Source organism: Sarcophilus harrisii, chromosome 2, assembly GCF_902635505.1.
Source record: "Sarcophilus harrisii chromosome 2, mSarHar1.11, whole genome shotgun sequence".
In the NCBI taxonomy this organism is placed as follows: domain Eukaryota; kingdom Metazoa; phylum Chordata; class Mammalia; order Dasyuromorphia; family Dasyuridae; genus Sarcophilus; species Sarcophilus harrisii.
This window is the reverse complement of record NC_045427.1, coordinates 521,124,199-521,140,161: the sequence shown is the minus strand read 5'-3', so window position 1 is coordinate 521,140,161 and position 15,963 is coordinate 521,124,199. Positions and strand designations below refer to the sequence as shown.

At 43.3% G+C, this 15,963-nt stretch overlaps 1 protein-coding gene across 2 annotated transcripts; it reads right to left on the bottom strand.

Moving 5' to 3' along the window:
- Positions 1 to 464: 464 nt before the first annotated feature.
- PIF1 (PIF1 5'-to-3' DNA helicase) lies at positions 465 to 13,522 on the bottom strand. Of its 2 annotated transcripts, XM_012543223.3 has the most exons (13): positions 13,301 to 13,522; positions 11,647 to 12,201; positions 10,486 to 10,621; positions 10,090 to 10,215; positions 9,537 to 9,690; positions 9,246 to 9,360; positions 8,688 to 8,794; positions 5,569 to 5,708; positions 3,500 to 3,606; positions 3,121 to 3,208; positions 2,754 to 2,899; positions 2,009 to 2,185; positions 465 to 1,692 (listed from the first exon to the last, which is right to left on the bottom strand). In XM_012543223.3, the coding sequence occupies exons 2-13, from the start codon at positions 12,181 to 12,183 to the stop codon at positions 1,603 to 1,605; spliced, it is 1,923 nt and encodes a 640-aa protein (XP_012398677.2). In that variant the 5' UTR covers positions 12,184 to 12,201; positions 13,301 to 13,522; the 3' UTR covers positions 465 to 1,602. The 2 variants fall into 2 exon arrangements, with proteins under 2 accessions (XP_012398677.2, XP_031811248.1); XM_031955388.1 differs by lacking the exon at positions 13,301 to 13,522 and having other exon boundaries at positions 11,647 to 13,287.
- Between the last annotated feature and the right edge of the window lie 2,441 nt (positions 13,523 to 15,963).

Here is a 15,963-nt window from a genome sequence, read left to right as displayed (position 1 = left end):
TCCTTGGGCAGAGATCCCCTAGAGTCTAGGGGGCCCTAAAACTTTTTAAATTGGGGGCCAGTTCACTGTCCTTCAGACTGTTGGAGGACCGGATTATAGTAAAAACAAAAACTTTGTTTTGTGGGCCTTTAAATAAAGAAACTTCATAGCCCTGGGTGAGGAGGTTAAACGTCCTCAGCTGCCCCATCTGGCCCGCGGGCTGTAGTTTGAGGACCCCTGCGGCCTAGACTTTACCTCTCCCTAGTGGCCATACTGTTCTATCCCTTATGATGTTTTTATTGTTTAAATGGTTCTTCTGGTTCTGCTGGCTTAACTCTATCAGTTCATACAAGTTTTTCCTGGTTTCTCTAAAACCATCTTCTTTGTCATTTTTTTTTAATAGCACAATAATATTCCATTATGTCCATATACCATAATTTTATCAGCTGATAGGCATCCCCTTAGTTTTCAGTGTCAAAAAGAACTGCTCTATTTTGTACATATGGTTCCCTTTTCTCTTTCTTTGAACTCTTTGGGATTTAGGTTCAATAGAGGTATCACTAGGCCTAGGGTATGAATACTGTAGTGATTTTTAGACATAGTTACAAATTGTTTTCTAGAATGTTATAGTTCTATCAATAGTACTTTATTGTTCCTATTTTCTATCCATCTCTCCAACAATTGTCAATTTTGTTTTTTTCCCGTCTTTGCTGATCCTATGGGTGTGAAACAGAACTTTAGAGTTGCTTACATTTATATTTAATTATTGGTGATTTGGAGGATTTTTTTCCATGTAGTTGTAGATAGCTTACATGTCTTCTTTTGAAAACTGCCTGTTCATATCTTTTAACCATTTATCTCTCAGCAAATGGCTCTTGTTCTTATTGATTTAAATAATTTCCTGATAGAATGTACTTTAATCTCCATTGGTATAAATCATACACAAGCTTACCAACTAATAAAATTTTTTGCGTCATAGACTTTGGCAAGTCTACAGACCCATGTCAGAATAATGTCTTTAAATACATAAAATAAAATGTTACAGGGTGACAAAGAAAATTAAATATATTGAAATACAGTTGTGTGTGGGTGCATATATATTTACATATTTTTAAAAACCTCTGAACTAGAGCTTATTTGTGGCTCACAGAAGTGAGTGAGAGAAGAGGAAGTTGAGTCATAGTCGACAAGGGGAAGAGAATCTTTTTCTCAGCTCCCAGCCCCTTCTGGAAATTATGGAAGTGAAAAGAATCACAACCCCCTCCATATAAAAGTGTGATCTTTGATTGGAAGACAAAGATGATGGATACAGGACTAAAGTCCATGCTCTAGTAGTCAGAGAAGTAGGGTAAGGACTCCCTGCTCAGAGAGAAGATTGAGGTAGTAGAAGACACTTTTCCCTGCCCAGAGATGAACAAAAAAAGGATGATATTTGGGAGAAGTGACAGGAACCCTCCCCTTGAGAATGAAGGGGAGGGACATATAACAGAACTTACAAGATAAAGATCAAGGGCTGAAAGGGCCCTCACAAGCCATTCTGTCCATTCCTCTCATTTTATGGATGAGGAAGTGGAGGTCTGGAGCTTAAGTGCTGAGTTCAAGATCATACAGGTAGTATGAGAATTAGGATTTTCTGCCCTTTTTGAGGCTGGAACTTGTGTCAGGGTCTATGTTTTCTTGTTCTGAATCGTTTTCATCCTCATTCAAGTAAGCCTAGGATAGAGACAGACAGGTCAGCATTCAGTACCTCCTCCCTGTACCTGGAGACACCATTCTGTCTAGACATCCCAGCCCCTTCCTGCCCTCATTCTAGTATTAACTCTCTTCCCTGGGGATCAGCTGACTGATTTTTCCTAAATCCAGTAAAGGGACCTCCAGATGGCCATTTCTATCACCCTACACCTGCATGTTCCCCCTGAAGAGTCGATCCCCTGCCAATCCATTCCTCCTAGCTGTTGCCCGAGGGCCCAAACCAGCCTTCCAGAGCATTTCTCTCTTCTGGTTCATCCATCACAGCCATCTCAGTTACCTGCTGCCGTAGAGAAGCATAGTACTTCAGCACCCGAGGATCGCACCGTACTACAGAAGGGTCAAAATCCAGCACTCGCAAACCCTGCAGGCTTCGAGCTCGTGAGAGGGCCACGTAGGCCTGGCCACTCTCAAACACCCGGGCCAGTGAGATCTCCACACAGTCGAGAGTCATGCCCTAGAACATGGGAGGCAAATACCTCTGTTAGCTGCAATTTCAGGCTTCCTAAAGGGTGACGGGGGAAAAAGGCAGGAGGTAGTACAGGAAACAAAAACTGGGATCTGGGTGAGAGGGAAGAGAGAAATACAGATATATCATCTTACAGAGAGAAAGTTTTAGAGGGACAGTGACTCCCTCGAGGCCACAGAAACCATACTAGTGGAATGCTAAAGCAGAAAGATAGAGGTGCAATGCCAGGAGAAAAGATTCATCAGTGACCCAATTGACCCTTGGTTCTCAAAATGGCTTGGCAATGCTCTGAAATATGTGATCCTGGGGAAGGAGGATGGAGTCCTCCAAAAGCCTGCTCTGTGCCCTTGAGATACAAGGAGATATATATCTATATCTATCTATAGATAGATATAAATATATATTCCATGACTTCTGGAAACATATCCTTAAAGACACAGACTTTCCTACCCCTCCTTCTATACCTAAATCATCAGACTCTCCCCCAACCTCCACTTTAGCTGAGGATTCATCTTCTATATTTCTCTGCCTCTTCCACCCTGTCCTTGGTTCTCACCTGACTCTTGTGAATGGACAGAGCCCAGGCTAAGCGGAGGGGCAGCTGTTGCCTGGTGAGGAGCTGGCCACCAGGGCCATGAACAGTCCATCGTTCAGTCCGTATAACCTCTGTGACTCCACATAGGAATTTCACTCTGGGAAGCCCTGGTTGGGGTAGGCAGGGAGTGAAGAAGAGAAAAAGAGCCTATTAATACTCAGAGCTAAGAAGGGAGTGGAAAAGGCCTAAGGTCAAAGAATCAGGACCTGGCAGTTTGTCCAGAAACCTCATCTCATCCTACTGTTGCTGGTCCTTCTTCCCTCAGAACTAGGGGTTGCCTCTCCAGCTAAAGTTGCTTTTTATCCCAATGGAGCCAAGGAGATCTTACCTCTACCATCTGCTTCAAATCCAACCACAACCCCTCGGGCTCCATTTACCAGACCCTGAGACACTGCCAAGTTCTTCACCAGCATCACCTAGTGATGAAATCATAAGTCTATAAGAAATGGAAAGACCCTTACTGATAGTTTGGTGGTTATTCCCTTATGGCAAACAGCGGGCTGGGGCAGGGTGGTGAGATGGGAACAAGACACAGTGGCCCACAGAGCAGGAGACCCAAGCTCTAGAACTAACAGGGCAAAGGGAGAGAAAGCCAGGCTCAAAAACTGAGGGGAAGCATGGGCAGGCAAGGAAGGAGCACCCTGGAGATGGCCTTGCTGGGATTTGGGACTTAGCTGTGTCCCCTGCGGTCCCACCTTCCCACTCACCTGGGCCCCCAATTTGAGCTGCAGGAGGTGACTCACTGGACACTGAGAATCAATAGTCTTCACCATGTCTGGGTCACTGTCCACAGCTTCATAACTGTAGACTTGGCCTGGGTGAACACAATATGATAGACACTGAAAAGTATTTCCCATGTGAAAAGTTGAACATATGCAATTTAGATAAGACATGGCTTAACTCTTAGAGAGTTTATAGCCTGAGAATGAATAGGATTCAGAGGCAACGCATTATCTGGCAATATCATCAGTTCTCTTCAAAAAAAAAGGAAGGAAGGAAAAAAAAGATGAACAATAATAATGCTATTAATAACCCATCATACAGAGGGTGAAACTGAACCCAAGAGAGATTGTTGTTCATCCCTTCCCCCCCCCCCCCCACTTTTTTTGGGTGGGGTGAGGCAGTTGAGATTAACTAGTATATAATTAGTCATATAACTAGTAAATGTTAAGTGTCTGAGATTGGATTTGAACTCAGTCCTCTTGACTCCAGGACACTGTGCCATCCAGACGCCTCCTCATCCTTCATTTTTGAAGAGGACTGATGATATTGCCAGGTGATGTCTTCACTCCTGGCTGAAATAGGTTTAAATAAGGCAGAGTAGCGCGGTCATCAGCCTCCCTCTCTCTTTCCCACAGTCATTGGAAGTCCAGTGGCAGGACAAAAAGTCAAGATGACCGGAATCTCCAGTGTCTGACTATTCTCTTAAGTCCCTTCATGGTCATCGGAACAAATTGTTCTCCTTCACCCCTTCTGCCAGGGAAGGTGTGGGGTAGACTCAGCAATGGGTTTGAGGGATTATTAGGAAAGCAGAGAAGTTGGAGGATTTTGTAGATTGGATAATCTAAGAAGGAAACGGTTTGAGAGCTAGACCGTGAAAGATGGTACTTGCCACTGAGGAAAATGGCTTAGTAGGATTTGGCAATATTTCCCTCCCTGGTCTATTGATCTCTCTTGGTGTGGATTTTACAATAAAATATTCATCCATTTAACTTAAAATTTCATGAAAATGCAAAGATTCTGAGAGTCACCGTATGTGGTCTTCATAGTCAAGAATGCCTGAGGCTAAGGGGAGGCACAGGGAGGATTGGTCAGTGAGGATTCAGTCCTGGGAGCATGGACTTTGTTTATTTTCCTGCGAGTCATTTTCACAGGGGGAGGGCAGAGTAAGTGGATGCTACACATCTGTAAAGGCATGAGGCACAGTGAGAAGGGGGGACAAAGATGACAATGAGAGATGACAAAGTTTTCCAAGGTTAGATAGCTCTGGTGATCCAGATCCTATGATTATCTCAAATCTTACCCAAGTCCTAAGTCTTAGACCTATAATACAACAGGAGTCATCCCATGGAACTGGTACAGGGATGGGCATCCTGGTCCCTTCCAGCAGCATATGTGCTCTGACCCCTTGCTAAATATATGGCTGGGGCTCCTGGTCGGTCCCCTGCTCCCGGGAGGAGAGGAGAGGAAATTGAAGAAGAGGAATGTGTCAAAGAAATTGGCAGCTGAGTAAGAAGGAGCTGCCCACTTGGTGGATGGAGGAGAGATGGTGATGGATGGCTTCCCCCACTTTGCTGAAACACAGCCAGCATCTGAGAAAGAGATTAACTGACTTGTTCTAGCCACACAGTTGTGTATGAGGCAACACTAGAAGTCAGATTTTCCTGATTCCAGTCAAGGGCTCTTGATCACTCCATCAAAAATCCTAGTGAGGATTTCCTTTTGTCAAAGTGGCAGAACTATGGGCCCAGATATGTCTGTGTGTTTGTGTGAACTCATATACATCCATATTTCCTCATTTATTTCTCCATCAACCTTATTAATACCTCCATTTTACAGATGAGGGAATGGAAAATGAGTAGGTTAAGTGATTTGCCCAGAGCCACACAGCAGTAAGCATCTGAGACGGTGTTAAAACACATAAGTTCTGACTCCATTTCCATTACAACCCCTATTAAGGCAGGCTTGCAGGCTACAGCTCCAACTCTCTGGAATAGTTTTCCTCTCTCTGCCCCCCAGGCACTACCTTTTCAAGGCCTATTTATTTCCTCCTTACCGGGCAGCTGCTGCAGCCTTCGCTCATTGGTCAACGCCACATCATCCTGATGGGTACAGAGTCTTGTGGCCAGGATCCCATCGTGCTCCACTTTGTGTTTGGCTGTGGCCTTCAGCTGCTGGGTCACCTCATCTGAGCACCTAAGGTAGGGAGAATCATTATTAGGCTAGACACTGTCTTACTTCTCCCCAACCTACTGGAGACCACACTCCGCTCACAGGAAAGCTAAGGGAGATAATGATACTATCTGTCCTGGTAGAAGTGTGTGCATGAAGTGGATTTTGCAAAGTTACAAGGCACGTGACTCCAAGTAATATGAGAAGGTACTCCCAATCCCGATGTTTTGCAGAGGTGGAAGGTCTGTGGGGGTCAAACATTATATCAGTTTTTCAGAATTTTTTGATATATTGATCAGTATTCTCTTCCTCCTCCTTTTTTTTCCCCTCTTTAAAATATTTGTTACTAAATGCTTGTTGATAAATCCTCTCTCTTCTCTTAAGCTATTTTCTGTTTCTAGAAATGCTTTCCCTCTCCTATTCATTCACCCTTATTCTCCCCCATCCTTTAAGGCTTAGGTCCAGGCCTGTTTCCATCATGAAGTCTTCTCTGATTATCACTTACCCTCAGGACATATTGAGAAGAGGGCTGGGGAGCTTGGGATCAGGGAGGCCTGAAGACCTGATTTTTCATTTCCTTGCTCCAAAACATAGTTCCTTTGTGACGTTGGGCAAGTCACTTAACCACCTCTAAGCCCTGGTTTCTCGATCTGTAAAATGAGGACAATAATACCTACACTAACTACCTGACAGGGCTGATGAAAGGCTAAAATGAACCTGTAAAATGCTCTGCAAACTTTTCCAAACTCCTCCTTTTTTTGGGTGAGTAGTTGGGATTAAGTGATTTATCCAGGATCACACAACTAGTAAGTGTCAACATTTTAATTCAGGTCTCCCTGACTCCAGGATCAGTACTCTATTCACTGTGCCACTTAGCTGTCCTAACTGATAATCTTCAACTTCTCTCTGTTGCCTCTCTCTTGCTCCTGGCCATATTTAACTCTTCCTCATCTGACTCATCTGTACTAAACCAGAGAATTCCATATTGGATTTCTCATTGGTTGGCATTTATTTTCTTATAGTTCCAAATGTTTCACTTGTCTTTTTCCCCAGTTACAATGTAACTGCTGTGGGGTCATATAGTTATGAGACTTCAGTTAGGGGTTCCTAACTGGCGTACAGTGAATTTTAAATATTTTGATAACTATTTCATTATAATTAATTTATAATTCTTTTTAATTTTATTTTATACACTTAAAAAACATGATTCTGAGATGGCATGTATAAGGTTTGCTAGAATTCATAATATGAAAAGATTAAGAGAACCCCTAATCTGGGGCATGATCTGGCTCTCCACTCTTTTTGCCTCTTTCTTCATGACACTTAATCTTCCTGCTCCTCATCCTTATCATTAGTTGTCTTGATCTATGTGAGCATATAGAAAACTCAATAAACAATTGTTGAATGATTTTAATTTACTAAAAATGTTTCTTATCATGATATATAGATGGTTTCAGAAAAACTTGAGAGGACTTGTATGAACCAATGTAAAGTGAGTAGAACTAGGAGAACATGGTACAAAGTAACAGAATATTGTAAAATTAACCACCTGTGAAAAACTTAGTAACTGATCAATACAATGATCCAGAACAATTCTAAAGACCTCAGGATAAAACATGCTATCCACCTCCATATAGAGAAATGACGGACTCAGAGTGCAAGACTAAAACATATTGTTTTCTTTAATTTTCTTGCCTTCTCTCCATCCTCAGTCCAAATATGGCTAATGGGGATAATTCAGAAATATGTATGTAATGGGTATGACGTTTCTTGACTTCTTAATGGGTACAGGAAGGGGGTGAAGGGAGGAGGGCAAGATTAATTTTTTTTAAAGTCATTCTTTCATTTTCAGAGGCATTATGAAATAAATAGAATATTGATCTTAAAATTGGGAAGATCTGAATTGATTTTTTTCCTTCTTTTGTTAACTTTTTTTTTTTTAAAATTAAAGCTTTTTATTTACAAAACATATACATGGGTAATTTTTCAACATTGACCCTTGCAAAACCTTCTGTTCCAACTTTTTCCTTCCTTCCCTCTACCTCCTCCCCTAGATGGCAGGTAGTCCAATACATGTTAAATATGTTAAAATGTATGTTAAATCCAATATATGTCTACATAGTTATACAGTTATCTTGCTGCACAAGAAAAATTGGATCAAGAAAAAAAATAAAATGCAAGTAGTGATCCACCCTCAGTTCCCACAGGTCTCTCTCTGGGTACAGATGGCTCTCTTCATCACTGAATAAGTGGAACTGGTTTGAATCATCTCATTGTTGAAGAGAGCCACGTCCATCAGAATTGATCATATAGGAAGATCTGAATTCAAAAGCTACTTCACACACTTACTATCCTTAATAGCTGTGTGACCCTAAACAAGTCATTTAATTTCTCTGGGCCTCAGTTTCCATATTTATAGAAAGAGTTGGACTAGACAGCCTCTAAGGCTCCTTATAGTTCTATAGCTATGATCCTACAATTTCTTCCTCTACATAGTTCATGCCCTCATCATTGTCAGTAGGCTTGGACTATGGCTCTCTCCCTCTAGGCTTTTTCTCTTTGGACCTCTGCCACACCACTGCATAATTAATCTTCCCTTACCACTACTTAGGCTGTGTAGCCTTTCTGATAAGAAATCTTCAGTGGCTCCTATTTCTTACCCTATCAAATCTAAACTCCCTTGTGGAATTAGGGTCATTCTTTTATTCCTGTACCACTTTGATCCCAGGATCATAAATTACTGGTATTGGCACCTGGGGCAAGCAATAGGAAATGGACCCTTAAATCAATTTTCTAATTTCTCATACAAACCATAGCAAAGAGCATAGAGTAACTTCCCTTTGTTTTTCTCCCTTCTCCATCTTGTCTCCCTACAAATCCAATCAGTCACCCCTTTTACTGATCCTTCCTTCTGCTGAGTAAATTTAAATCACACGATAGTGTCATATCCTTTCTACATGTATAGCTTCAAACAAACAAAAAACTTCCAAAGCTTGAACTCACCTGCCTAGCCTAACAGCCTGTAGCAGTGAAATAAAAGTCTGGTCTGTCTGTCTCCACACTTCAGTCAGCTCCATAGTCAACTGGATACATTTCCTCCAGCTTTTTGCCTGGTAGGGGGAGAGACAGAAACAGAGAGAGGGGGAGGGAGGAGGAAAGGAGAGTAGATGGGAAAGAGGGAAGGAGTTAGAGAGAGAGAATAAAAAAAGGGGGTAAGAACTCCTTTGCATAAGTGGGGGACTATGGGTGTAGAACATTGTGCATACTGTAAAACTGGATTTTACATTTTGCATTGTTTATTTCTAAAGTACTTTTTCTCTTTTTTATTTTTTGTACTGATGGATTGAGAGGCAGAGAATAGAGAAAGGTGATATCTGGAAATAAAAAATATAAATTAAAAAAGGAATAGGGCAAATTATTTTTCTGAGTAGAGGGGAGCAATCTCATTGTCTAGCAGATACTCAAGTAAGAAAGGGGAGACTCTAGTTTGGTGAGAAGAGAGGAAAATGTGGACAATTCGATTTTACTGGAGGAAAAAAGAGCATGGTTGGGGACAGACACCTGGAAGCAGAACTGAGGGGGCTGGTTGTTCTTGGTCACTGGTGGCAGCTGCAGGAAATCTCCACAAATGATGAGCTGAATCCCCCCAAAGGGCTTGTCCTGCTGTCTAACAGCTCTGGAAAGGAAAAGGAAGAGATGGGAAGGGGCAGTCTATCCAGATGGATAGATCTGGATGTTCCTCCAAGACTCACAAACAACCTCGGGAATGGTCAGATCCTTCTCTACCTAACCTGGCACAATATTGCCCTTTCCCTTGAAACTCTGCCATCCCTCCCTCTCCAGCATACAAACCTGGCCACTGCTTCCAGCTTGTCAAACAGACTTGCCTCTACCATGGAGACTTCATCGATGACAAGGCGCTGACAGCTCACCCAACTCTGCCGTACATTGGCTCTTTGTGCCAGAGCCACACATTGGGCAAGAGGGGCCTTTCCTGAACCAATTCCTGGTAAAGGCAAAGTCTCAGCTTAGTCCTGTGAAGGGACTGACTTCCCTCTGAAGAGTCTCACCTGTCTTTGGAGCCAGCCTTTTTAAACTTTAGCCCATCCTTTAGACTACAAAGAGCTTTGCTCCAAGAACCCAGCTTCAGAAGTCTGCTTCAGGGAGACTAGTCCAACCCTTTTTTTTTTTTTTTTTTTACAGTGAGGAACTGAGGCCCAGAAAAGATAAGTAATGTGCTTAAGGTCAAACAGAGAGTGTTAAGGGTGGCATTTGAATCCAGGTCTTTTTCACTTTTATCTGAAGATTCTCCCTGAATTCTAATATCCTAACCCATTTAGAAGCCTTGTCTTTCAGCTGTGCCCCAACCCTGCCCCTTCCCATACCCTAATTCCCTACTACAAACCTGCAAAGGCATGAAGAGTGGTACCCCCAATGTGGCAGGCGGCCACTCCGGTGCTGGCTGTGACTACTGTGCCCTTTGGGGGGAGGGAGCCAAGGATCCTCTTCAGCAAATAGGATTTCCCTGTCCCTGGTCAGGGGCCAAAGGAGTTAGGGAAACATCGGATGACTTCCCAGGTAACCCTTGAAGATCCCCATCACTTCCCTCCTTATGCTTGGTCCCCATTTCCTTTTTATAAAAACCCAATTTTGTTTTATTTTCAGTTCAGAATTCTTTCCACCTCTCCCTCTGCCATCCATTGAGAAAACAAGAAGAGCAAAACTTAGAAATAGGTAGAGCCAAGCAAAACAAATCCCCACATTAACCTCCCCATCTCCTTTAAGTCCATGTGCTCCCCACCTGCGCTTCCAGTGAAGAAGATGCTCTTGCCCCTCAGGACAGCACTGAGCACCCGTGCCTGCTCCTGGGACAGTTGGGGTTTGGGGGTGGGAAGCTGGAGCCGATGCCTGAGTACTGTGCTCTTGGTAGAACATGCCTAGAAAGCAGAAGGGGAGGACTAGTCCAGGGTCAGAAAAGCTTTCTGAGAGCCAAGGAGCCTTTGAGAAACATGCTGGATTCAGAGGCAAAGGACCAGAGGAAAAGTCAGAACCTGACTCTGTTGTGGAACATGCTGTATGACCATAAGGAAATCACCTCCCTTTCCTATGTGCCCAATTTCTCATCTGAAAAATGAGACTCTTTGAAGCCAGGGACCTTTTTATTTTTTTCTTCATATACCTAGCACATAGCACAAGCCCTGCACACAATAAATATTTGTTGATTAATCAGATCAGGTCCCTAAATCTCTGTTCCTTGTTAATTTTCCCCTTTCCCTCTAATCTTTCTTATCCTATAATTTTTTTTTTTGGGGGGGGGGAGAGATAGAGAAATCATATACACCTGGAATTTTATCTACATAGGGAACTTGCAATGAAGAAATTCTTTCCACTAATATAAATTTGCAAATCTTCTATAACCAGGTCCTCAGGAAATTACGTGATTTATAGAACTATCAGGGGTCAGAGCAGGACTGAAACCCAGGTATTTCCAACCCTAAGGCCTGGCTTTCCATTATGCTATGTTGCCTTTCACTCAGTCATGATGAGAATGTAAATATCTTACACATATATACCTCTTTTTAAAAAAAATCAGAACTTGACAAACACTAAGTGGTTATTTCCAAAATGGAACAGAAAAAGTGATTTGTCTACAAAATGGCAGACCTCTAGTATCATTTAAAAAATACACAAACTTAACCTACTTTTAAAAATATTTTCCCCAAATTATATGTATTTTAAAACCACTTTATATATATATATTACCTTACAATACCTTGTGATGGGAAAGATTATCTCCTTGTTACAGGTAAGAAAACAGGAGTCCAAGGTCACAAAGCTAGTAAAGTGGCAACTGGATTAGATGTGAACTGTTCTTCTCTTGGGGTTCCCGTGATTCCTTTGTTGCCCTCTCCACACCCCACATCCCCCACTCCCATTCTGCAGTTGCTGACTCAGTTCTCACCTTGCCAGACTGCTCTTGGTTTGGGGGACATTGCCGCTTCACAGGAGTTGTGTCCCGAGTTCCAGTGGCCACCAACGGTTGCATGTTCTCTGGTTGGATAGGACTGATGTTATAAAAGGCCTGAGATCGGGGACCAAGCAGCCGGGATCGAAAAGGGGCTGGCCCTGGACCGGGAGCTGTGGCCAGTTTAAGACGCAAAGTCCGTAGGAAGCGCCTCAGCCTGTCGGGGGGGCAGTCAGATAGCAGCAACTGGATGGGACCGGAGCTAAGGCCAGAGTCAGAATCAGGGCTGAGCCGAAGGGCACTTCGGCCAACAGCTGCAAATCGGGTGAAAAGTCTGGCACTGCGTAGGGGGAAGCAGCGGGATGGACCTGTCCCCTGAAGGCGCAGCATCAATTCCCTTCGCTCATTTCTGCCCAAGCTGAGCTCAGCATCCTTGATGGCCTGCCGTCTCCTGGGTTGTCCACCCGGGCTCAACTCCTCTAGGGCCACACGGCAATGTAGCGCTGAGCCTCCTGGCTCAGACTCCGAGAGCATGGCAGGACAGCTCTGACCCTGTCCAGGGATAGAGTCTGTTAAATGGGCACAGAGAGACATGAGGAGGATAACGTCCATCCATAAGGGTTGTAGTATTCTAGATGATGGACATCTCCACATGGAAATGGACAGATGTTGAATTTAAACCAAAAGGACTTATCAGAGTTAAAAAAAAAAAAAAAAGTTGGAGATGGAGGATCTGTCATTTGAGTACAGGAGGAGCAAGCAGAAGAGATAGAGAATCTGTCATCTCCATAGAAGGAAGAATTGAGTATAGGAGACAAGAACTGACTGAGGGTAGGTTCTAGAGTTGGAATATACACCAGGGGGAAGCTGAATCTCCATCATTTTGGGGATCTCAGAAATGGAAGAGATGAAACAAGAAATGGATATGGTTTAATTAATTCAAATTCAATAAACATTTAGCATCCCTCTTTATGGCTATTTCTTCATTTGTAAAAATATGGATATTGGATTAGACAGCCTGTGAGATCTCTAACAGCTAGTCCAGATCTATGCTATCATAAGCACCGACTATGGGCAAGATGCATGGGCCCTGGGGATATAAAAAGAAAACCAAAACAATTTTTGCTCTCAAACAGCTTACATGAGGTGGCCCGAGAAGCACATGGGACGGGATTGGGACTTCGGATTTGACTGGAGGCACACATTTAGGGATTGGTCACCAATGAATGGGAGGCAGAGGATTTGTCACAGAATACAGGGGCACAGTAGTTATCACAAGAGGTACAGAATCTATGGTGGAGCAATGGGGACATCAGGATTGTCACAAGGATGGAGAAAAGAGAATCCAGAGGGAGCAACGAGACCCTTCGTGGAGGTGGTGGGACACGTGGGAGGAGAATGTTAAGAGTTCGGAGAAAAGAAGTGGGAGTCTGGGGGGAGTCTGGGGGTTAGGAGGACTGGGAAATAGTATGGAGGTAGGAATGGGGGGGGCTGCCGGGAAGCATGCCTAAGTGTTCCGGAGCTTCTGGGGAGGGGGCTTCGTGTTACACCTCCAAGCTTCGGAAAGGACACGCAAGCCCCCCTCCCCAGAAGCCCCGGGTTACTGGGTTAGCACGAGCCTCCATCTACCTCTCTCTGCAGCCACACAAACCTTCCCGCGTGGATCCAAGTTCCAGAACTGTCCAAGCCCCCTCGTCCCGACCCCGTCCCACGCTGTGGTTTCCACCTGCAGGGTACAGTTTCTAGTAGTCTTTCTCCGAGAAAGGATGAATGGATGAATGGAGGCACGGACCCAGTGGCAGACACGCCGAAGCCGGTACCCACTCCAAAGCTGGAGCTTTCAAAAAAGCCAAGAACTTTCAAAAATGCTTGCCAAAAGAACAGCCAATCCTCGACGGGACCTTTAAATATGTTAGCCAATCAGGAAGAGAAGGCGCGGCCACTTTGCGGTCCTCCTCCTCCTCCCGCCCCAGAGGGAAGGGCTCAGAATCTACCACGGACCTGAAAAGAGAAGGGTTTCTGTGTGTTGGGTGGCTTGTACCAAAACCGTGGGAGGGGGGGGGATTAATCGTGAATGGGGGCGCAGTGGGGGTGTTACGTCACTAAATCTAACCTAGCTTTGCGGCTAGATTTTCAGAATGTATCCACCCCCACACCAGTCTGGAGAAGATGCGAGGGGTAGCAGCTACTGCTGCTACAATCTTAAAAAAAAAAATTACAGCTTCAGGACAAAGGCATGATTCAGTTAATCCCTCAACAAATATATTTTTTTGAGTGCCTACTCAATCAATCAACTAACACTTATTAAGCTCCTATTAAATACCCGGATTGTATACTAGAAGCATGCTGCACTCCCAACCCAGAAGAAAGGCATTCATTTATCCCCAGACCCTTAAATTTTTTTTTTTTTTTTTTTAATGCGCGCTGCAGTCTAGCACAGAGTAGACGCTCTATAAATATTTATTCTGCATGGATAAATGAATATTGTTCCCCCTTGTTAGATCTAGGGCAAATCATTTTCCCTCTCTCAACCTCATTTTCTTCATCTGTAAAAGGAGACATTTCAGACTGTGCCTTTGAGTATAATCTATTCACAGTATCAAAATTCCAGAGTTGGAAGGGACCGAAGGAACTATTTAGATCAATCCCATAAGTGGGGAAAAAAAAAAAAAAAAACCCACTAAAAGTCAACAAAAATGTGTTGTTCTTGTGTCTGACTTGGAGACCCCATTTGGGGTTTTCTTGGCAAAGGCGCTGAATTGATCTGCCATTTCCTTTTTCCAGCTCATTTTACAGATAAGGAAACGGAGTAAAGCAGGATTTAAATAACTTCTCAGGGTCACACAGTAAACGTCTAAAGTTATATCTGAACTCAGGACAGCTCTCTGTCTGCTTTGCCACCTAGCAGGCAGGAGAAGTATGCCTCTTTTTTCCCCCTTAAGGCAATTGGGGTTAAGTGACTTGCCCAGGGTCACACAGCTAGGAAGATTAAGTGTCTGAGGTGAGATTTGAACCCAATTCCTTCTGACTTCAGGACTGGTGCTCTATCCACTGCACCAATGTATGCATATCTTAATGCATCTTAAGAGATCACATTAGCTTTCTTGCATGCCATAGTGCACTGTTGAATGTTATGGAACTTGCAATTCACTAAAACCCTAAGATCTTTCCTCTACCGATTGCTATCCAACTCTATCTCCTTCACCTCCCATATGTGAAATTAACTTAGCTGTCAGATTTATACTTAACTCCATTCAACTTCCCCTTATTAGATGCAGCCCGATTTTCTAGATTGTCAAGGTGGTTTTGGATTCCAGTTCTATCACGCAGTGCATTATCTATCCCTCTCAGCTTTGTGCCATCTGCAAACTTGATAATGGTGTCACCTGTGCCTTCACCCAAGCCATTGATAAAAATGGCCAAGTACAAATAAACTCTGGGCCATCACTTCCCTGGAGATTGTCCAGGCTGACACTGGGCCATTAATGTTGGGTCTTTCAATCTGGCTGCTGGGCACCTTTGACAGCTCTTGCTGTGTGGGAGGGATCATGCTAGGCTCTGGCTACACAAGGACAAAATAATTCCTTTTCTCAGGGAGTCCACATTCCTCTGTGGGGATAGAACATTCATGCAGTATAATTTGAGGGACGAGAGCGAACTACTACCAATTAAGAGATATTGGCAAAAGCTTCTCAGAGGAGGTGTTGCATGAGATGTGCATCAAAGAACCCTTAAGGCTTTCTAACTTCGGGGAGAAATCAAAGAAAAACTGAATCTCACTATGGGAAGCATGTGCTAACCTCCTCTGGTCCAACCAAGACCCCCACTACATCCCTAAGCAGTAATTAGCCACTACTTAAAAATCTCCAGGGATGCAGAATCTACTATCTCTGAAAAAAAAATTCTATTTTTGAATGTATTTTAATGATTAGTAAGTTATTTTCTTTTTTAAATGGTATTTTATTTTTCCAAACACATGCAAAGCTAGTTTTGACATTCACCTTTGCAAAACCTCATGTTCCAGATTTTTCTCTCTCCTTTCCTTACCTCTCCCCTCCCCAAGACAACAACAGTTTGACATAGGTTAAACATGTGCAATTCTTCTAAACATATTTTCATATTCATGATGCTGGGCAAGAAAAAATCAGATCAAAAGGGAAAAATGATAAAGAAAAAAAACAAGTGAATAACAACAAAAAGGTGCAGATTATATTTTTATCCACATTCAGTCTCCATAGTTCTCTCTCTGGATGTGGATGGCATTTTGAAATTGGCAAGTCTATTAGAATTGCCTTGAATCACCAAATTGCTGAG